The 23,822-nt window shown below is 34.7% G+C and overlaps 1 protein-coding gene across 1 annotated transcript in view; it reads left to right on the plus strand.

The window, feature by feature from the left end:
• Nucleotides 1–3,394: 3,394 nt before the first annotated feature.
• LOC150090221 (NAD(+) hydrolase sarm1-like) overlaps nt 3,395–23,822 on the plus strand; it is a 33,762-nt gene continuing 13,334 nt past the window's right edge. The window contains exons 1-6 of the mRNA XM_090389781.1: nt 3,395–3,562; nt 12,621–12,964; nt 14,024–15,457; nt 17,303–17,479; nt 21,890–22,014; nt 23,303–23,538. Of these exons, the coding sequence (XP_090245907.1) occupies nt 12,770–12,964; nt 14,024–15,457; nt 17,303–17,479; nt 21,890–22,014; nt 23,303–23,538 (2,167 nt within the window). The 5' untranslated portion in view covers nt 3,395–3,562; nt 12,621–12,769. The remainder of the gene's footprint in view (nt 3,563–12,620; nt 12,965–14,023; nt 15,458–17,302; nt 17,480–21,889; nt 22,015–23,302; nt 23,539–23,822) is intronic.

Genomic DNA, 23,822 nt, shown 5'->3' on the forward strand with positions numbered 1-23,822 from the left:
TTAACCATATAGGTTGCTTTTTTTCGTGTTCTATTTCTTAGAATTAAAGTTAAATGAAATATAATAATATATGAAACTATGAAAATCTAGCTTTTGCAAGTTGGATTTTCGGTGTAGATCCGCGTATTAATGAATTATATCACACAGGTCACAAATATTTGTCAAATTTACCATGCAAGGTTGAATTCCGTTTGCAGGAAGATTCATTTTATAGGGAGATTATAAATTATCTTTCACATTTGAAGCCTTGTATGTTTATTAAAGTACAATGAAAAGAGTTAACTTTTTTAGAATGTTACTACAATAAGCATGCACTCGAGATATCCAACATGATATTAGCATAATTTAAATTTGTTCCACCAGATTTTTATTTATGATTATAATTTACTTGTTTTATTTATTTATGATGATTATTTATTTATTCTAAAAGAGAAAAGCAATCATTTATCCAAGCAACGGTACAATGATGAAGCTGAACTACATGAATACCAACGTGTGCATGTAATCCAGTAAAGCTCTGAGCAATTTGATAAAGAAATAATTGAGGCGACAGGCTGCATGTGCAATAGATCACGTAAAGAACACCATTATGCTAGTATGAAAGGTGTTTCTGAAATTTTAACTTCAAGCAGAACAGAAATCCAAAGAGTACTGTTACTGACAGAGCCTATAGCCACGGAAGGAACGGCTCTTTGAAAAATACTTAGCACATATTTTGACTTTGCACAAGAATTTTTTGCCAAGACAGGGTAAGTATGAGAAATGGCCAACAACGTCCTGTAGACATACAAACTATACTTCAATGTGTCAGATGATGTGAACATACAAACCTGTGTAATTTGATCAGAATCAATCTCGCATTCCACTGATCACATTTCCTTTCATGATGTAAAATTAGCAGTCTGGTGAGAATTCACTGCTCTTTTCATACGTAATCCGTAATTTTTTTAAGGAACAATCGGCGCACGGACAAAAACTTGTGTCGTCTGATGGTGGCCAGGTTTTTGGTGGCAAAGCGTGTATACCCAGACTACGCTTTGCAAGAGCAATAAGCGACGCGAGGGAAAAACTATTTTCGTTCAAGATGGTGCCCACCATGTATATTGGCCGAAGAGTCAAAGAGATCCTTAATAAATATTTTCCTAGACTATTTCCAGTCTCTTTCCATTCATTTGAATGGAAGCATTTGTAGGATTTACCAGTTTGCGTGGGCAGCACAGTAATTATGAGGTGCTCATATTAGGGCTAACCGAGAACTAACTCATCTGCCCTTAGGAGATATGTCCATCAACTGCTTGTGTTCTAGTCGATTTTCCCTGTTTTGCTGGACGAAAAACCCATCCACGCTTGAGCCTGACTAACTTGGCCACAGAGTGAAAAAAACCTATGAAAGTTCCTCGCGTCATTGATGAGATTCGAACCAGAGCCTTTTCTAGCCAGTGTGCAGAGGACGGTAATTATAACCACTGTGCCACTCGCGCGGGCTCGAGTGGCACAGTGGTTATAATTACCTTAACACCATGTAATTTCTAGTTATTGAGATTTTTCAAGTCCATAGTTTACGTTTCTACTGCTGTGAATCCGCACAACGGTACCAAAACAGAAAGCGGCTTTAATTAAAGAGAAAACAAACATCCTATGTGAAATGCTTTCATCAGCTGTTTCATTAGTGATTTCATTTCATTAGTGATAAACAATGTTTTTTAGACTTTAGGTGGTTGTCATGTCGAAGGAATGGTGTAAAGTTTGATCTCGTATTCAAGTTATTAAAGTAAAATGGGACAGCACACTACCATGAAGAATTTATCAAAGAAGGAGTTTATTAATAATTATATCATAAATGGAACTTTTATAAAATGTTAGTACTCCTTGTTTCTCCCCCCCCCCCTTCTACTCACGTGAATCCTTGTGATTTTTGGTGATGAGGTAATTTAAAGCAGTATGCCTGCTATGGAACATGCATCGTGAAAAGTCTGCACATATTCAGCGCTCCACTGCGGATTATGCGGCAAAGAGGTTCCAGTTTTTACTAGGACAAGGCTTATGCCTACAGGAGATTTGCTATAATGGATTCCTTTCGTACATAAAATTATATAGATGTAGAGTAAATCCACAGCCACTATAAAACATAAAACTTCAAGTTACATTTAGGAACACGAGAAGCCCGCCAACATTTTTTTAAATAAAGTTCAGTCTTTTATAACTAATGTTATTCAGTCCGAAAATCAAAACTGCATTATCCCACTTTTATATTTCTCACCACTGATGAAAAGCATCAAATTCAAGATTAGCAATCAAACATTAACTTAATGAAATTTTATTGTTAATATTATTAGCAAAATTTCGAAATAATATTAGTTTTTATCTTAAATTTTATAGAAATTTCATATTTATGATTTTAAAAATTAATATTTAAATGAAATCAATGCAAGCATTATAAGTATGTTCCCCTCCCATGTCTGTAGTTCTCATTAAAACGCCAGTCAGGAGATTCATTCAACATAACTTCAGATCAGCTGCTTTTATGTGAGTTGTGGAATAATCGAAGTCTCTCTTAACTGCGTTGCTCCATCATGCGTTATTTAGCTGGAGCGTGACAAATTTAAAGACTACGCATCAATACAGGTTGTAGTACAATGCGGTTAAGTAGGAGATAGGGTCTAATACCGCAGAAAATATTCAGGATTCTGGAAATTATCATAAGCTAATATAACACTAAAGTTTATTTTCTTTCACTTTCAACCCTTATACTACCATGCCATACAATATTGCGAACTGTGCATGTTCGTGTGTCACAATTAGTTGACTTTGATCCCCATTTTTTTAAATATTACTACTACGTTCTTCATTATGATTATCTGTTACTGAAATTAAAAAAGCAGTTCATATTGAGAGAAAAATATTTCGTTCTAGAAAATTAAAGCTGTTTTGATATTTAAAAGCATAATCTTCAAATTTAATCTTTATTAATATTGAAATGTTAGTAAAGTTTAGCAAAGTACACAGCTAAGGGTATAAAACTGCACATAATAAGCTATTCTATTTAATACATATTCCATTAATAACCTAAAAATAATTAAGGTTTTAAAATTGCATGGTGGTAATAACGAAAATGCGATATTTTAATATTTTATAATTAAGTTGCGATTTAAAAAAAATTATTTTCTACAGTTTTAAAAACGCAATATTATTCTGTGGGAAACTGACATTTTTGACTGATATTAGAAACATATATTTTCTTAATTTAAAGGTTTAATTAAAATTTGAATTTATGTTTTCAGAATGCTACAAAATAATAAAAATATATATATAGAATTATCTCTTTTGGGCTGTATTCTTTTTTTATCTCACGAGAGGGCGTTCGGGAGAATTATCTCTTCAGCTACAAGGATGCCGGAGAGACAAGTTTGTTGGAACGGATATTTTCTGTGTAAATGTGTGAACTAGGGGAGTGTGTAAACACGGTGATATCTGCAGTTAAACGGGTACTGATGAGATCTGTCTTATCTACCTCATTTATTAAACTACAAGACGTACAAATCAAAATTAGCGATGTCAGGTGGTGAGTAAATAATTTTCTACATGTGTCGCTAGTCCTAGTTAGGTAGGGCTAAGCTGACTTCATTTCGTTGGATTAAGCTGCATGCTGCTTCCTTTCAATATTATCAATACTAGTACCATAGTATAGCTATATTGTATCGAGGAATGATTATTTTTCACAAAATAATCTGCAGAAAAATATTTGCTGTGTTTGTATATTACTAAAATATATATTTATGAAAAGATAAAATTTATGCATTTAACCCGGAAATTGATGGATCGTAAATTTTTGAATTATTATTATTGTAAATAGTTATTATACTGCATTGTATTACATTTATTATAATATATATATATATATATATATATATAATTTTAATAATAATAATTATTACTATTATTGCATTTGTATATATTTCATAACTTGCTGATAAGGGTGATATATTTTAATAGACTGTATTGTATATATTCGATAAAATTGTTTACCTTTGCATTTTATCACCTTCACCATACATTTTATTTACAGTTTAAAGCATTTGATTTATTTCCCTTTTGTTTACTTATTAATAAATAGAGTAGATATATAGTCCGGCTAAAGGAAATAAATCAGATTTGCAACCAATGAACCTCAAACATCGGTAAAATTTACTGAAAATTCATAACAGTTTTCAGTAAATAATTGGAGTAAACAAAGCCAGATTTTTTGTCTATTTTTTAATAGACATAATATGATTATTCTGTATACCTCCAACATTTTTTTAATACATTCTAGTAGCTAAAACTTTTATGTAGTGGGTAAGTGCACAAAGTAAATAAGAAAGAAGAAAACAAATGATATAAAAATAACTTGCCAAGACTAAAATTTATATAAAATTGAATAACATTATTATTATTAATAATAATAAAGTATTTTACATAATTTCTGCTTATATTTAAAATTTTATAATTATTTTCTTTAATTTTGTTACTTTCTGCACGTGGTATTTACACAACGATGTTTTTATATGCTTTATTTCATTGTCACACTAAAGTGGATTTAGTTTTTCACCATCTATAAAATGTGTGTAATTACTACTTCAATGACACCACTTATTGGAATCAATCAACTTCATATGGAAAAGAACGAAAGGCCATGGTTTCCGTGATCGTGACTTTTATTGGATGCTCTCCATGAGAATGTTGTGGTTTCGCTGTACTGTCATATCATTCGTTTAGATAGGTCTAGGTTCGAATTCTTTTGGAGACTGGAATCCTCTTTATAGCCTCTTTAATTATGGTTCTAGTGAGATGATCTCAGGTTATGGAGTAGGGGTTTCTTTTTGAGTTTTTCGGGATTTTCAGCCTGCATACATGACGATACAGAGTTGAACGTAATACAGTGGCGTATTATGGCCTAAGGTAATGAAGAGGGGAAAGACCAGAGGAATAACACGATGTGTATTCATGTAGTTTTTTTTTATGTTTTTGTGCAGCCCTTATATTGTACATCACTTCTGGATTTTTGATGCGAGCTGATGGAAGGACTTTGTATTTTAATAGTTTTGTTATGGATTGTGGAAATTAGTTTATAAGTGTAGATGAAAACCAAGCATGCACGTACCAACTTTTAGGGACGGCATCTAGTGAACCTTTTCATGTACTGGGGAAGGGCGGAATTTTCTCATTTTTTTGTATCTAGGCTCTTAAAATACTTCACAGGCTTGGTAGGATAATCTAAAATTCAGGAACCTAACTTATTTACTGCATGTGGAAAACTTGCGCAATGAAGATAACTGAGTAGGAGCTGTACATGTTCACCAGCAACGCCCACACAAGTGTTTACTCGGCGACACATATTGTCAGAAATACGACATAAAATCCCACTAGGGATGTTTTCAATAAGATTCTTAATGATCTATTTAAGTTCTTCAAATGAATGCCAATTGATTTCAAAAGTATGTTTCTTGCATAGCATAGAAACGGTTGGTATGGTACGTTGTCCATGTTATTGAAATTAATCATAATGACAGTTATCCAGTTGAAAAATAGCTTGGATATTTTGTTTTCTACAAAGAAAGCTTTGTAGAAATTTTGAAAGTTTTCAAAATTTGACATGTTTTCCAAGATTTTTGGTCCGATCACATACATGAAATGTCTGTAGAATTCTCGCTCTCAAGATACTTTTGTTTTAGCTGCGTATGTGTAAACTGTGCATTTTGTCATCTCCAAATTATTCTTGGATGTAAATGAAACCATTAGCGATAAGCAAATCTCTACCATAATCGGGTTCTTTGAACAAGTAGACAGCACCGTTGCAGTAGGACTAATTTTTTTATTGTGTGCTGCTCTTTGGAAAGATCATACGTGATTGGGAGACCTACATGTATGTAACCCTCGATTGAATTTTTGCCTATACAGTATACGACAAATTTTTTTTCGACTAGAACTTACTCCTTTGCACGAGGCCTGGCCGAAAAGTAATGCCCAAGGATAAAAACAACGCTGTTCCAAAGTCATCACCATCTTTCAATTACTGTTAGTTGTTGATTTTCTATCAGCCCACTGCGCTATCAGCTACGCAAGTTTTAAACTGCATTTCTCATTTTCACAAGATCATCTGTATCTTATGTGTCATATTAATAACATGCAAATAAGCAAAATTATTTTGGTTCCGTGATCGTATATCAGTTATCAAGAAAGTTAGCCAGGATGCAAGTGAAGGAAAATAAAATTCAACAGTTCCGGAGGGTGAGGCCCTACATTCATAAAATAGATATCTCTTCTAATATCTATATTTTAAATTACTTTTAAATTAATAAAAGTTTAAACATTATGTTGATATTTGGTCACATTGTACGTTTATTTTTGCAATCTTTAATACTTGAATACATCAAATGTATTACATTTCTTATTTTTTAATTATTTCTTAATCTTTTAAAACTTCCTGATTTCAATATTGTAACTCTATTATTAGTTCTAATAAGTGTTCTGACCTTAACTAAAGAAATTACGCATATGTTTACTTTCTGCATATTTCAATGCGTGCAGGAAATAAATATCATCATTATTGTTATTATCTGTTATACTTTTGTTTTAATAATCCCATTTGTTTTATTCTATGTGGAAAATGTATCCTATTTGGTAATGAAAATTATCTCCTTTATTCATATTAGCTCCATAAGGAAGTAGTTTATCTTTTCCTGATAGTTTAGTTTTAGGTCACTTCAAAAATCAGAGACGCTGAGAAATGTATCCTGTTATGTTGATAAGGCAATTGAAGTATGTAAATATCTCTTATGCAGATATTTACCTGGTTTGTCATTAAAATATGAAATAATAGATATTTGCCTGTTTAATTTTTTGTTTCTGAAATAATGACAAATTATCTATGGGATTATGACATCATTTGTTGTACTTTACTAAGTATTAAGTGTTAGTAAGACAAATAATTTTCATCCAGGAATTTATTTAACCCCTTTTCCAATTTATAAAATTAAATGGTAGTTACTATTAATAATCCTAGTAGTATTAGGCTAAAATAAAATAAAATAAAAAAATAATAATAAAATAAAACAAGATATTCATACTCCTCCTATTGCCACAAGGTATTAACCATTCAATATTGCCTTGAACTTAGCCAGACTCAATTGCCTCTGTCACGTTAGAAGAAAACTTATTCCACTGTTCGACAGGAATAAGTGAACTTCATGAGATCCAATCTTCTGTTATTCTTTGAGAGTTTATATTTGTGCTTCCCGGTTCTTAGCTCGCCTACGAGGGAGAACAAACCTTCCTCATTCATTTTACTAATCCCCTTCAGCATTCCCCCTTCAGCGAGTAGATGACGCCAGGATTTCTATTTCAATAATTAATTAATTTTGGCTAAAATAAAAATTTCCTATTAACTAGTCTGCAGTTGTCTTTTTTTAATTTCTTACATGTAGTAACAGAAGAAAGAGAAAATATATCCATTAGTTCAGTTTACTCGCCTTTTAAAGCCTTCAAAAACCGCATTCAAATTTTCATGGATAATAATGGTTAGAATCACCCTTTTTCTAATAACTTGATTTCGAGTTGCCAAAACTTGAAAATATCTTTTAAGTTTTCATTACATCAAAGTCGGGAAAGCCCTTTGACCTTGGCTTCTCCTTGGCTTTCTTTTCGTAGACATCAGAAAACTTTGCCTTATTGAACTTTATATTTCGTGAGTCATGCATTTTTAGGTCAAGGATGTTTCCCACAAGGCTACTCATTAAACATCGAACCACAGTTTATTTCTTATCGTTGAGTAATTTCAGCTAACTTGGTTTTAAAATTTCACTTATCGCTCTGTTAAGTATTACCGTAAATCCCAGACTGTCAGTGCGTGTGTCACTGTGAAATGCTAACCCACTTACAGCTTTCTGGGCATCGTATGTCACTATGAAATGCTAACCCACTTGCAGCTTTCTGGGCATTGTATGTCCAACTTAACTTCAGCCCTCTGCATTTAGATTAGCCGCTATTTGGATCTTCTTACTCTTTTCGATTTCGCTGGCGGGTTAGATAAATACATTTCAAATAAACAAACTGCTCGAAGAGGAAGCCTGAAGTAATCCCCTCCCCTTCCTTTACCGCTGTGTGGCTTTGCCCACTAACCGAAATTCTCACGCGTATCTACGATACATTAGCTGTATTGCTACTGTAATTCCTTTTTAGTGTGGCAGGCTGCCTTTCGTCGCTAATGACAACTCAGCGATTACTGGTGGCAGCCAGGCAGTAGAGATAAGTCCAATCAGAACTGTTGCTACAGAAACGTAATTTAAATGAAACCTTTGTACCTCTTTTTGAGCATCATTTATAGTTGTAATTTGCACATCATAATTCATTATTGTGACCGCTGATGGGCGTTGGTTTGTAGGCTACTTTGGATCATAAATGTTCATTCGACTTATGGTGTTATGGGTAGAAATTTTTACGCTGAGTCAGTGCCGTTGGGTGAGTCAAAATTTCGTTGTAAAAAAAAAGTGTAACGCTGTAGTTTCATAACATCATTTGTGGACGTCAGTTGTGTAGAAAAGTATGTGAGTATAAACAAGTAATTAATGGTCCTGTGAATATGTGTCACTGGAAAGTATTGCTCAGCCATGAGTGGAAGAGAAAGAGACCACATCAGTTACTCTAGCCATTGGCCTATATTGATGTGGGAACTTGATGAGATCAACGGCCGCTTTGTTAGGATAGCGCTTATAATTACTTAATTTTCTGGAAGCACATGATTCCTTAATAAAAATAAGGACAAGAAAGAAGTAGTTAAAAACAGGCCACATCACTCAACAAACAAGTAACTTTGTAAAAATCATCATAGAATTATGATGGTAAAATAAATTATGCTGTTTATAACTGTTTTTTAAATGTATTAATATCCAAAATAAATCAACAAAGACTATATTTTCAGCTTTTCACATCTGCTTAACATCACATACGATTCTTTATTAACACAATATTAACGAACTTAAGTTAATTAAGAAAGTCAACTTAATTTTCATAAAATTAGCTTGAGCACTCGGTTTTTTCAGTAAAACCCATCACAAGATGAATGAAATGCGATGACGTGTGTTCGTCGGTGAAACTTACCCTTCATCAGTTTTTAGAACTAAGGCCAAGTAATTCATTAAATTGTTCAAGGTTTAAAAAATGAGGCAGGCTATTTCTTATGTCAATGAGAAGACAAGCAGGAAAGAAGATACAGTCGAACTGCACAAATATGGCAGCCCATTATTCGGCACCACCCATTTTTCCGACTATGTTTAGGAAAATGCGCGAATTCAGCAAACCACCCGATAATCAGCAAATTTAATCCTACAATTTTCCATTCGCCAGATCAGTGTTAGAGCTCACTGTGCAGGGTGGAGATTTCCCCTCAGATAAGTAAGTTTTTACTGCTCCTGACATCGACTAGTTTGTTATGTCATGGAGAAATCTAATTGCTATTCGTAAAAGATTAGCGGCTAATTATAATCAGAGATTCAGAGCTTCTGGGCCTCACGATTTGGGTTTCACGCCATATCCAAAAACTTCATTATTCATACACGCTTTCCCCCTCTACTTTTTACTTTATGTACTGAAAATATCATGAATTACTTGGTCTCAGTTCCAATCTCAATGATGTCAATTTCCACCTACAATCTGCGAAGCCCCACTTACTTTTTCTGAAAGAATCTCAATTACCATTTGCCTCAATCACTAATCATGTCAGTTGAATAGTGGTTAATTATTTGTTCTGTGATTCCTTTCGTTTCAAAAGTGGTACTTGTGTGCATATATTCGCGCTGACATTTCTTGTCAGAGACATCCTAATTTGGAGTGTACTCTTATTGATCTCCTCTGTTTTAAAATCTCACTGCCCCATTCCGTCAAATTCATCTGTTGCCGATGTCCTTTTGACCAGTCTGCTAACCTGTTGGAATTCTTTGAAACTCGACTTTCTCCATGCGAACTTTTCTAACACCAAGGTAATTTACTTGAAGATTTTAATATTCACAACTCCAGATGGCTTCAGTTTTTGAGTAACACGGGCCCAGCTGGTCGAGATGCCGAGGCTTTTACGATTAATAACGACCTCACACAGCTTGTTCGTTTATCTACCAGAATACCAGACAGTCCTGATCTTTTCTTCAACAACAGCTCTTCAAAGTACACTGTCAATGTCAGTGGTCCTCTAGGCACCCCAGATGGCAATTCGATTATCTCTTTTTTCTAACGTCTTCACTAATACTGGCGTTCCCCAAAGTTCACTTTTGCCTTCCATTCTTCTCATCTTGTACATTAAAGATTTTTTTCTTCCACTGACAGGGAATCATATCTATAGATTCGCTGATGACAGAACACTGCCTTCTAGTTTGAGAAAGTTTGCCTCGAACAAACAACTTCAACTTCTCGAATGTCTACAACCAGTTCTTAAATGTCGATCTACAGGTAGTTTAATGTGGGGAAGAAAACTTAGTTACTTCATTCCTTCTAAAGTTCAATATTGTCTTATTCTCCCAAAAAAGAGTCTACTGCTCCTGTGCTAATCTTTGGTGGCACTCAGATTTCTAGAAAAGATCACTATCTCTGTTAGGGATTACCCTGACTTCCAGTCTCTCCTGGCATGAGCACATCACTAATATTGCTTCCTCTGAATCAAAAAACTGAGGTTTTTTTTTTTTTTTTTTTCGTTCTCGGCGTTACTTTTATTCTAAATAACTGCTCACTCTGTACAAATCGAAAACGTCCTACCATGGAACATTGGTATAGTGCGCTCAAAACCTCTCTTGATTCCGTTCAAAAGAGAACAGCCAGGTTATGATCTATCTCTTACAAAGACTTCAACGAGTATCTCCTGTCTTCTTAGCCTTCAACCCATGCACGGTAATAAGTACCATAGGTTCTAATGCTTTTCGTTTTTTTTTTGGGGGGGGGGTCTTTAAAAAATTGTGCATGCAATGTACTTTTCCACGTACTGTGAATTATCTTTATTTCTCATAAAAAAAGGCTGCACTAGTTCAACATTATGCACATTAATTTTCACTAATAGAAATTAACTATGATATGACCACCGGAAATCCGGAAAATTCCAATATCCAGTATATACAGTCGAATTTCCCAAGTTCGGCATTTCGGATTTGAGAAGTTCGACTGTATATGGTAGCAAGTACATGTTTTAAATGGCGGTTTCGCTGATATTTTCTTATACTTTACTAACGTGTCCACTGGTGTAATTGTTTTCATTCAAAACTTTCACCCTAATGATCGTTTACATACTTTATAATTCTTTAAATTCGATCCGTAATGCTTTTACAAATCTTGTCATTCACTGAGATGGTATTTGTTGGGATTGTAATTAGTATACATAGTGAGAATGTTACTTATAAGTGCAGAAATCGTTGATTGCAACGACCCCTGAGGCTAGTATCTATAATTATCTTAACTCTACAAATCGATATCAATACATCCGTTATAGTAGTGCTTTCTTTCACTCTGTTTACCTCGTTGTGCAAGAAACACACATTTAAATAAGAGCTTTAGGAAGATACGTAGAAACATATACTCCTCACCTAGCCTCGTGGGTAGCATAGTTGGTAGGATCGCCTTCTTTTCACACTGCGTGGAAAAGACCTGAGTTTGAGTCCCTTCGATAACGTGAGGAATTTTTATGGCGCTTTTTCACAACGTGGCTGAGTTAGTCGGTCTCAGATGAGTTTAGCATGTTTTTCCCCCCTAGAAACTCTGGGGGGTTTTTGTCCAGCAAGCAGAAAATTGACCTCAGAACACACGAAATTTGCAGACAATATACACTGAGCATTCTTTCTTTCTTCTCATCCACCCCTCTTCTACTAGACACTTTATTTGTTCTCCTCTGCTCAAAAAGTTTAATTCTTGTTTAGAATTGTCGAGGGTTATACCGATAATGGTTAAGTATTGTCCTCTAGTGTCATAAGTCTGAATTATTTATGTACGAGTTATAAAAATTGCACTAGCAAGTTAATGTCTGATCAGTGTCTTGCAATCATATAGAACCTATGACTCAACCCTTTTGCTTCTTCCGTCGAATTTTATGGAAATGAAGTACGCTGATGGCATGCTATTGATCTGACATCTGAAGCTCACTTTTGAATCTAAAACTGTAGCATCTATATATCACGTGTACTTGTAACTAATAAAATCCACGGAAAAAATCTACCACACGTTGATTATAGTGTAATAACTACCACCTACGTCTAATATCCACATATTAATAACTACCATCCTTTCTCTTTTAAGCGTGCTATTATTAATTAATAGATTCAGTTTTTTACCACTTTTACAGATAGCCAAAAGGAAATTATGTGTTAATTACAACCGATTTTTAACAAGGTTAAAAATCCCTCTTAATTAATGTATCTGCCATTATCTATGCTCCGCTGTCAATCATCTTCGATGTGGATTAATTAACATTAGGCATTTTCTGATTGCCTCTTTTTTATATTCTTTCTGTTTCCATTTTCGATTAAAAATTTAATGAAAATGGTCGACTATTTAATTAACGAATTTGAAGTTATCTTCTTTGGAGTCTTCTAAGATGACTTTTTTGTTTGTAGATTACGGATTTTTCTCGGGATCCCGTGAAGCTTTCGCCATCATCCATCAATCTCCATCTATTGTTTGATGATTTGCGTAACTTTACAAAGCTACTCGTGTTTATTCAGCTCAGTCCTGCTTCACTTCTTTTACCCAGAAAGGCTTCGAAATGGCATCTTCCAACAATTCGAACTCGAAGACAGAGGTAACGCATTCCATTTCAACTCAAGAGTTGAAGCAGGACAAATCCTTTCAGAACCGCAACTTTAACCGCAGCGTCAGCTCGTGCACCAACAGTAACGAGTCGAACCTGCACACAATGTCCAGTGAAAGAAGGGTTTCTTTGGACAGTGTGCTGGATGAGGTAAGAAAAATGCAATGTCACAATTGGGTTTTTCATAAATGTATTTATTTATTTATTTAATCAGTTTAAGTACATAAACAGTTCCCCACGAAACAGTCAAGATATGAGGTAAAAATACCGGTGTTTACCTTGCTTGTTAGCTTTAAATTCATGTAATATCATCTTCCCTAAACAGCAGATATCATTCAACCTCAGTCTTTGAATTGGTTGGTCCATTGATAAGTAAACTCTGTGAAAATTAAAAGCCTTTAAATGTCTTTACGTGATTAACTTTAATCTGTATGTCAAATTAATTATAAAAGATATATTAAAACTATTACCAACACATCGAAGCAACACAAATCGAAACAGCACAAGAGATGTTTAATTTACGAGTCACTCCTCTAGTTACAAACACCCCACATACAACATCATGCGTGCGTATAAAGCTCCTTAATATAAATCGTTTAATAATTTCACGAATGAAAACATTTGAATATTTATTTGTTTTTATCTCTGATCAAATAAAAAAAAGGATAAAGTTGTTGTATCTATGATGAATAAGAAAAATGCAATGTCACATTACGAAATGCTCTCCATATAACTTGAATTTTCTCACTCTCCTTATTATCCGTTATGTTTTTTCAACCAGTAAGATTTGTTTCGTAAAATAATGCCGTCAATAGTTTTGCATCTATATTAAGAGTCCATCGTACTGTACCTTTGTCAAAACGTTGCGCCAATCGGAACACAGTGGTTGTCAAAGTAGATTTCTTAATTGTCATGGCGACCATGTTTGTCGAACCCTGACTAGGCCTGTTTAAATCATAAATAAATAAATACCTTTAATTTATTTCCTTTTCTGTAGTTTTTGAAGTTTATAGATTTGGGGGTGGATATGCGATGATTATAACATAAAGTTATAGACCGTTATATCCACATGATACAAATACTATACATGTATTTATGATAAATGCATCTATCTCTTCAGAAAGCTCAGAAAAAGTTACTTAAACTTAAATGCTTAAATGCTTGTTATTCATATGTTTTTATTATTATTTTTTTTTTTCATATCTACAGGAAATGACGATTTCTAAGTTTACCACGTCTTCCAACCGAAAGATGGCCAAAGATGGAATTACGTCAGAGAAAACGATAATCAGCTCTGACGAGGAGCTGAAGAATTGGGTAAAAGACCAGGAGAAGACCGAAGTGGGCGAGGAAAATTCAAACAGACTTACTTCAGATGGACAAAATGTAGAGGATACGGACTATCTAGAAAAGAGCAGGACTACTCAGGAAGCTTGCCAGAAGAGACTAAAATCACGACAAGAAGAGCGACATACATTCTCGCAGAAGAGGATTCAAGAAGAACGAAATTCTTCCAGGGTAGTGGTTTCTGCCAAAGGGATATCTATAAAGGGAGCCCACAGTGGAATTCCAACTTTCACAGCAGATCATAACATACCGTGTTCGCCCTCTCGGGCCCGAGGTGGTTCAGGACACTGCTCTACTCTAGAAACAGCGGTGTCGTCAACGAAAATAACAGAAATTCTGGAACATCTGGATGAAGACATTGACATCTTGAAGTGCTCGCCGACAGCAGCAGAGAAGGATGCAGCCGTGGAAAGGCTACTGAGTCGCATGCGCTCATGTTTGCAAATACTTAAAGCCGCCGGAAACGACGAGGCTGTTATTGTACTATCCACCATGAACGACATCATAAGAAAAGCTTGGGCCGTACCTACTTATGGGTACGATCTCGGATCAAACATGTGTAGCGTTCTAAGAAGCAACGGGGGATTGGACATCCTTATCGACAACTGCGTATCTGATGACGAACATCTGCAGTTCAGCAGTGCCTGTCTACTCGAGCAGTGTCTCTGCACCGAAAATCGAGCCTATGTGGTTCAGAGCGGTTTGCAAAAGGTTGTTCGAGTCGCTTGCACGTGCAGCATCACCTATTCGGTGGACCACTCTCGTATCGGCACTGGCATATTAGAACATCTCTTCAAACATTCCGAAGCTACCTGCAGCGAAATCATTCGAATGGGGGGCCTGAAAGCTATCCTTTACAACTGTCGCAATTCAGACGTGGAAACGCTTCGCCACTGCGCCGCCGCACTAGCCAATCTGTCTTTGTACGGGGGTCCAGATAATCAGCAAGTGATGATAATGCATCAAGTTCAGGTGTGGTTGTTCCCTTTGGCTTTTCACAACGACGACAACATTAAATATTACGCCTGTTTGGCTATTGCCACTCTTGTTGCTAACAAAGAGATCGAAGCTGCGGTTTTGAGATCGGGAACACTCGAACTTGTTGAACCTTTCGTGACCAGTCACAATCCGGAGGAATTCGCCAACAGTACAGTTGCTTACGTTCATGGGCAGTCAAAGAACTGGCTTCATCGTCTTGTTCCAGTGCTGAATAGTAAGAGAGAGGAAGCGAGAAGTCTTGCAGCTTTCCACTTTGCGATGGAAGCAGGAATCAAAAGAAGACAAGGATACACGATGGTAAGTTGTTATTTTGCAGCTCCTTTTATTCCTTATAAAAATATGTCTCTGTTGGTTGTATGTAAATTCCATTAGCTTCAATGGTAGGTCCTTTTTATTGTTCATGAAATTTTGTTTTGTTGGTTGAACCATTCATTATCGATGAAGATTTCTCATGGAACTGTTAGTCGGATGGGTTGGCCACATGTCTGACCAGTATGTCGTTCGGCATGACTTATGTATGTCATTTTACTAATTGTAACGTTGTCGATTTACTAAATCATGCAGAACAACATACTTTTCAGGAGTGAAGGGCGTGGGTGGAATGTCAATTGCTTGTTAATAAACAGCACTTTCTGCACGCCGTTTATGAGGCTATGAAAAAGAATAGGTGGAAATGATATCCATTGGTCAACAGCCCTCGTGGTGGATAACACAGTTGGTATAATCAGTCCTCCCCATACCGGGTGGAAAAGACTTGAGTTCAAATCCCGTCATTGACGCTAGCAGTTTTATGGGTCTTTTCATAACGTGGCCGAGTTAATCGGTCTCAGTTGAGAGCAGATGGTTTTTTCTCCCGAAATTCGAAATTTTCGGAATCGACCACAGAACACACACGATTTACAGACATATTATATACGGCGCAATATAGCCTAAGTTGCCGATACCCCTAAAACACTACAACACCAATTAACCAACTTTTGATCAACGAATATTCGACTGCACTTATAGCGAGTTTTGGATGTGACCGAAAGGAGCAATAAACCTTACAAGAACCTTCCAAGCATGTACTATAGGACTGTGGTTAAAATATCGAGTTGGCCACGTTATGTGAATAATGGCGTTCGTTATCTGATAGGGATCAACCAGTCTGTACGTGATGTGTTTGGCCATTAAGTCGCTTATGATGAAATTATCTCCTGTTCCACGTACTTAAGGTCTCGCTTAGGATCCAGGATGTCACTTCTGTACCTGCGCGCAATCATTGTTCCCCCTGAAAGCATATACTGCCACCCAAAGCGATGCCTACCCAAACTAACACACCTCCCTCCGTTCACCTAAGCGTTCTTTTCAGTGATATCAAGGAAATGCCGTACTCCTGACTCCCTTCATATGAGTAAACATCCTGAATCACTCTATAGAGCAAATATGAAAATTTGGGTTCATCACAAAAAAGAAATGCAGTTGAGGTGGTGCCAGTCTGTCGTTCCGTATCCTTCGATAACTCTTGGAAAATTCTCCAAAATCGCAGTGAACATTGGGCCATTTGGCTATATCTGCTTAAGATGGTTCAGACATTCATAGAACATTGGGCCATCTGGCTATATCTGCTTAAGATGGTTCAGACATTCATAGAACATTGGCATCGACAAATAAGCCCACTTTTCTGACCTATTAAGTGAGTTTGCCAAATAGGCTATACAGTGTCAAGCTATGTTAACTTACATACAATATGTGAAAGTACAATCTTTTGATCAGGTATCCATCCATTAAATGCACGTTTACAATATATGTGAAAAATTTTAAAAGTAGATATGCTGCTTAAGTTTTGGAAACCAGTGTATGTGTGTCCCAAAAAACTTTTATGGAGTAACTTGAAGTTGGTCGTGTTCTAAGGTTAGTTGTCTGTAGATTAAAGTATTGACAGAATTGTGTCTATACCTTTCGATGGCAGAACACGAAAATTTCTTTTGTGGGTTGATTTAGAATAATTTTCAAGGATCTAATTATGCAATTTCCAAATTGATAAGCGAAATTTCAAGACCTGCAGAACCAGGTCTCTGAAATTCTTCCATTAATGTTTTCTGTGAATTTTTCTTCATTAATGCATTTTTACTGCTTATTTCTCATCCTGGTTTCTTTCAGATATTTTATGAGATCGGCGCTGTAGAAGTGTTAAGAAAGGTCGCTAGCTCTCCAAACGCTATTGCATCGAAATTTGCTGCCCAGACTCTTCAGCTGATAGGTGAAGAGCTGCCACACAAACTGTCCCAACAAGTACCCCTCTGGACAGTGGAAGATGTCAAGGAGTGGCTGATTCAGGTGAATTCAATAACTTCTATATTCTTTTGTTTGTGATGAATAATTATCACATTTAAAGATTTTGCGAAAAGTCAGGAAATGTACTCAGAGTTCTGAAATCAATAATCAACGATCAATGAATAAAGTGCATTAATTTATTAACTTGACCTTAAGAATTTTATAAAATTTCAAGTTGAAATATTCAACTATATCCCGAGAATAGCGTTTCGCAATCTGTGAGTCGCGACCTACTAGTAGACCGCAAAAAAATCTGGATGGGTTAGTCGCAAAATTTTTGATAAAGCACCATGGTTACATTAAAAATATAATATAATATAATATAATATAATATGTATGTATATAAGTACTGTACTTTTTTAATTATATACTTTGGAAATGAAATAGTGCCACACTGATGATAACTCCTTTTGATAATGAAATATGACCAGAACTGGGGTAAGGTAAATTGGAAAGAAAAAAATCGTAGTTTTTGTAGACTACAAGTTTTTGGAATCTTAATCGATTTTTTTTCTCATTTACTCCAGATCTGTTCATATTTATGATCAAAAGGATAAAGAGAAGTAACGATATTCTAAGAATACTGTAGATCAGCGTTTGATTTAAATTAACTTGTTATTGTAGATGTTTTAGGCGATTAGCAACTTAGACTATATTGCTCCGTATATATATATGTTTTAATTGGGTGGGTTGTGTAGTCGGTTTGCCCGTTTTCCTGAAAAACCTCAGGTTACAGGAGAAAAAACTATGTAACCCTCCCTTGAGACCGACAACTCAGCCACATAATGAAAAAAAAAAGCCTTCCCGAAGAAAAACATTCATCGCGTCATTACGGGATTCGAACCTGGACTTTTTCCACTCGGTGCTTATGTGCACTATGTTACTGCGAGGGTATGTAAATTAAAGCAGATTTGCTATAACTGTTTGCAATAGTTGATAATATGTCTAGTCGCCTGCAACGTTTAATGTCGGAAAGTCTGTTGTATTCTTTTGCACAAGTATATCAAGAATTGGAATCTGGAGAAATGATTGAGCACTTAAACCTGCCTGGAGTGTAATCTGCCTTTAATTTCTTAAATAATTACAAAATATTCTTAGACGTTTCGTGGTACTTCTCGTACCACTTCTTAAAAGTGGAGGGGAAAAAAACTATGGTAAACTATGAAGTGCATGGCCCTCGTGGGTAGCACAGTTGGTAGAATTGCCATCCTCCACACATAAGGTGGAAAAGACCTGAATCCGAGTCCCGTCGATGATGTGAGGAATTTTTATGGACCTCTTTCACAACGTGGCTGAATTAGTCGGTCTCCGGAGAGGATAACGTGGTTTTTTCTCCCGGAAACATGAGTTTTTCGTCCAACAAACAGAAAATCGACCACAGAACACACGCAATTTACAGACTATTTACGGAGCAATATGGCCTTAGTTACCCCATGCTTCTCAAAAACCCTATTACAACATGAAGTGGAGGAGAGAAAAAACTATACCACTTCTAAAGAAGTGGCACGAGAAGTATCACGTTCCCGAAAATCAGTTACATTAAAATATTAATAATTCTCTTTAAAATGTTAATGGAAAATTTAAAGAAAACGAGATGTTTTTTGAAATCCGATTCTCGACAATCACGCATTTGAATCGAATCTTGACTTGAATGTTTTGATTCATAATAAACCGTTCATTATTTGAATGAACTAAAATGCATGAACTAAAATTAAAAAGCATGCTATTTTATTTTTATTAGTTTTGTGTTAAACGTATTTTGTAGTGTTTTATTAAAAATATTTACGAAATAACGTATATATGAAAACCCATTTTGAATTACATATACTGTTTATAAAAGCATTCAAGGGAATTTCGTATAATGCATTGAAGCTTTTATTTATTTATTTGCTCCTGAAGATCAAAAATTTATGCTAACCCTGAATGATACTTGTCCCGTAGTGTTACACTGCTAAACAGTGAAACTACATATACAGGGGTTATTTTTTGCTAAACAGCTCACACTATACTGTATTCCAGGGCTGGCTAACTTAATTTGTGATGCGATCTATTTTTTTTCTTCAAAAGGTGCCACAATCTACCATCTCAAGAATTTCTTTGCACATGGTTAAAAAAGTTAATTAACACATATCGAAAAATGTTGTTTATAAATTTTAAAATTCAATTCAGAATTCTTATTTTAAATTCATACGTATTTCAATTTTTAATTCATGTGAAGTTTGTCTTCATGTTATCTGCCAAGCTTTCAAAATCGGGGATATATTGCGATAAGGCTAACCGTAAAGAATCTTCTGTATGCAAGTCCGTAAGAGTAGAGCGATTCTTAATCTTTTTCAAATACGAAAAGGCCGATTCATATAGATATGTGGAACCAAAACAGGAATTTAAAAGTTCACTGCATTTTTTTTTTTTTTTTTTTAATTTAGGTACTTTTCTCGGAAACGTATTTCCAAAAGTCTTTTTCTAATGAGCTGGCTTTTAGGAAGATATTGTTTCTTAATGTAATAATTTCATTTTCAAGTAATATTTTCTACGTTTTTTCCGCAATTTGTTTCGTATCTAAGTCGACATTAAATGGATAAGAAATATATTGAACAATGCCTTCAATTGTTTTAAGATCACTGAATCTAGTTTCAAAATCGTCCACAACAGTCTCAATTTCAGAAAAATTTTTCTCACTATTACATTCAAAAACAGGATATTTTTGCAAATGATTTTGCGTATTTGCAAAATGATCGAATTCTTTTTCTTTTAGATCCTTAGCCATTGCCAAAAATTGATATTTATATGCATAAATACTACTAATCATGTCACCCACATTTTTATTTTTTTCTCGTAATTCCAAATTCAGATTATTTTAATTTACTGGTAAAATCTACCAAAAAAAAAAAAAAAAAAAGGCAGTTTACACAACCACTCCCTACCTTGCAGCTGCTGATAATCATCTCCCCTTTGTTGAACAAATTCTTTAATTTCATTCAGAAAATTTCGAAATCTCTGTAGAAACTCCGACTCAGCCATCAGATCTGTGTGTAATATCAGATCTGGTTCATTTTCATTGGGTTGCAGGGGTATCCGTAGCCAGATGGGCAGGAGCAGCAGCAGTGCGTAGCACACGCTTCTTGATTAGGCTGCGGTTCGAGCCCGTGACCACCAAATGCGCAGAAGTCAGGGAATAACCACCGCATAACGAACAATTGAGCTGTATCACTGACTGTAGATTCATCCAGTTGTAAAGAAAAGGATACACCATGAGCACGCAATTATTCGCTCACATCTTTACTCAATTTTTCAATGCGTCGCGTCACAGTATTTCGAGATAATTGCAGATCTTGAAGAGCACTTTTAATTTTATTTTTGTTCTTAAAATTTTCAAAAAGAGAATCTGTTATTTCTAAAAATGCGTCTTTGATGAATTTACCGCCAGAAAATGGTTTGCATTTTTTGCAAGAAGATGACTTACTTTAAATGATGCTACAGTTACTGCTTTAGATTGTAAATTAGGTGTCACGAAGAAATTTTGTTGTGCGAATAATCTGGATTTAAGTTCTTTTAATTTATTTTTTTTTAAGGTAGGCAGAAAATTTTACTCTTAGGCAGAAAATCCGATTGCCATTTACCATGGAGTGCTTTGAAGTGCCTTTCTAAATTTCTTTTTTTTTTGGGGGGATATAACCACGGAAGCACATTGCAAATCAAATGAAAATGAAAATTTTTTTCTAAAAATGAAAATTTTTATAAAAAAATTTTCATTTTTTTACTAGCTGATTTCTAAACGTAAACTAATTTTATGCTGTTAAATCATTTTCTGATTATAACGAAACAAAGATACTAAATTATTTTAAATACTTAAGTATTTAAAAATAAGATAATTTGTATAAATTGAATACTATCTCAATTAATGTTATTGCAATTTAATATAAGATATAGCTTTTATTTTTATAAACTTATGGTACATTTTCTGAGATAAATCACGATTTTGTACGAAATTTGTTAAAATAAATAATTTCCTAGTACAAATCAATATATTCTTAATGTTTTGTGAGAAATTGAGCCATCGTGTTATAAATATTAATTAATTAATTAATAATTAGTATAGAATTTACTGATTTGTATAATTGTTATTTCAATACAAAGGTATATTAATAAAATATTTTTACGAAATTAGTAGTTTGTGTCATTCACGACTGGTAATGAATATAATAATATTCATTATTCATTAGAAATGGTCAGTTATAATCTTAAATGTGCCCTATACTTTTTCCTGCGTAGTGTATAATAATTGTTTAAAATAGTTCCTGATATTATTAAGGAGTTACGTTATATCAATATACTTAGATTTACCATTTACCATTTCTACTGTAAGATTTACAGTAGAAATTTACCATTTTTAGCTCTACTATTTTCTTTCAGATTGGCTTCGGCGGTTATAGTCAAGAATTCGTGAACAGTCGGGTTGATGGGGACCTCCTTTTACAGATCACAGAGGATATGCTGAGTGATGATATCGGAATCAAAAATGGAATTCTGAGGAGACGGTAAACCTAAATCTTGTTCTATATATTTTATATTTATCATAATTTAATTGTTTAAACATAAAAGTTCTTAAAATGTATGAAAAACTTAAAAAATGAACAATCTCGAAGTCATCAAGTAAAAAAGCTCAGATATTCTAATATTATTGGAATATTTTAATAATAGTCACGTGGACTTCCATTTTAAATATTGAAAATGTTATCCTAAAGAAATTGCGATCAGTCAGTTATTTCTTCATTCAATTAAAAGACATATAAGACCAAGGAGTCCGTGTTAGCGGAATTGTAATAATAAAAAGGACACTAAAGTCTTCTTAACTGTCAACTATTCTTAAAAGGCTGGGTTTAGTTGGATATTAAACAGTGAATGGAGAGTTCGTATTTCGTACCCACTTTTCTCTTAGATAAATTAAGAAACGTAAGCTTATTTTTAAAATAAGGTTAACCAACCCAAAATTTAGTTCCTTCTTTGTTCTATAAAGAGTAGATGGAACAAAGGAAGGAACATATGTCCGCGGTAGTTGATCTCTCACAGGCTGAAATCTTTTTAATATTTCCAAACTGAGGAAATATTAAAAAGATTTCTTTTTAATGCCGTTCAAAGTTGCTTAATAAATAAAGTGGAGGTAATAGATAACATCAAAAAGAAAACGGTGATTGGCACAGATAGCTCAATTCTAATTAAACGATCTTATAGGTAACACAGTGGTTACGATCGGTGTTTTGCCGCATTGTGCAGAAAAGGGTTTTTTTACACCATGGCCAAGTTAGTCCTTGAGCGAGAATTTCAAGATTTTGTTTTTATTCCTGCAACTTCTGTTTTTCATCCAGAGTTTTGTAGACACAACACACCGACGCCTCATGTTCTTACTTGCCTTCCACAAAATAGCTATCCGAACTATCTAATTAAGCGTTGTTCTATTTTATACATCTGTATTGTCTACCCTTCGATGAAACAAACCTTTGGTATTCAATTATGAATACCAATATGAAATTTTAAAATAAAATTTAAATTAATCCAAAAATTCTGCATATTCTTCTTTTCGAATTTGATATCCCCATAAAAGACGAAGTTTTTATTGCAATAACGACGTGCGGTTACAGTAAACTTGCATTTTTCTTTGTGATTTCGGTTCAAAGGACAACGCGAGCGAGTTAAAGCTGAGTAGTTGTAACCATAATACTTCAATCCGAAGAATAACGGTTTCAGGGATAACACCTTGCGTGTTGTAGGAATTTTCCCTTCTTCATACAAACATTCTCAGTTAATCTTTATTTTAACATCTTTAAGGTTCGTGAGGGAGTTGAATCAGCTTAAAAGATTGGCTGATTATACGTCGTGTGACCCTACTTATGTGAATGAAATCCTGTCATCTCTGGGGACAGAGTTCTGCCAGTATACTTATCAGATGCTTCTCAGTGGTGTAAGAAGGGATACTGTCCGCTATCTGAACGAGGAACAGTTAACCGCAGAGTGTGGAGTTAACAACAGCATCCATCGGCAAAGGATCCTTCAAACTATAAGAGGTTAGTTTCCAGCTTATATATATGTGCTGTCACACGTTCCTGCCTCCTATAAACTAAATTTAAATAAGTTTTTTTTTAAATTTACATTATTTTTCAAGAGCGCAAAAGCTAATGCAGCATTTTTGAATATCATCCAAATCAACAGTGTTTATCGGATTTAGCCATTCCGTGTTTTTACACTGACATTTCATACAAGATATACTACACTCATCTAAAAAAATTAGAAACCTTTATTTAAAATCTAGTAAGGCCACCTTTACAGGCCGTGGCATGGATTCCACTAG

Source organism: Mastigoproctus giganteus, chromosome 2 (assembly GCF_048544385.1).
Source record: "Mastigoproctus giganteus isolate SK-2022 chromosome 2, ASM4854438v1, whole genome shotgun sequence".
In the NCBI taxonomy this organism is placed as follows: domain Eukaryota; kingdom Metazoa; phylum Arthropoda; class Arachnida; order Uropygi; family Thelyphonidae; genus Mastigoproctus; species Mastigoproctus giganteus.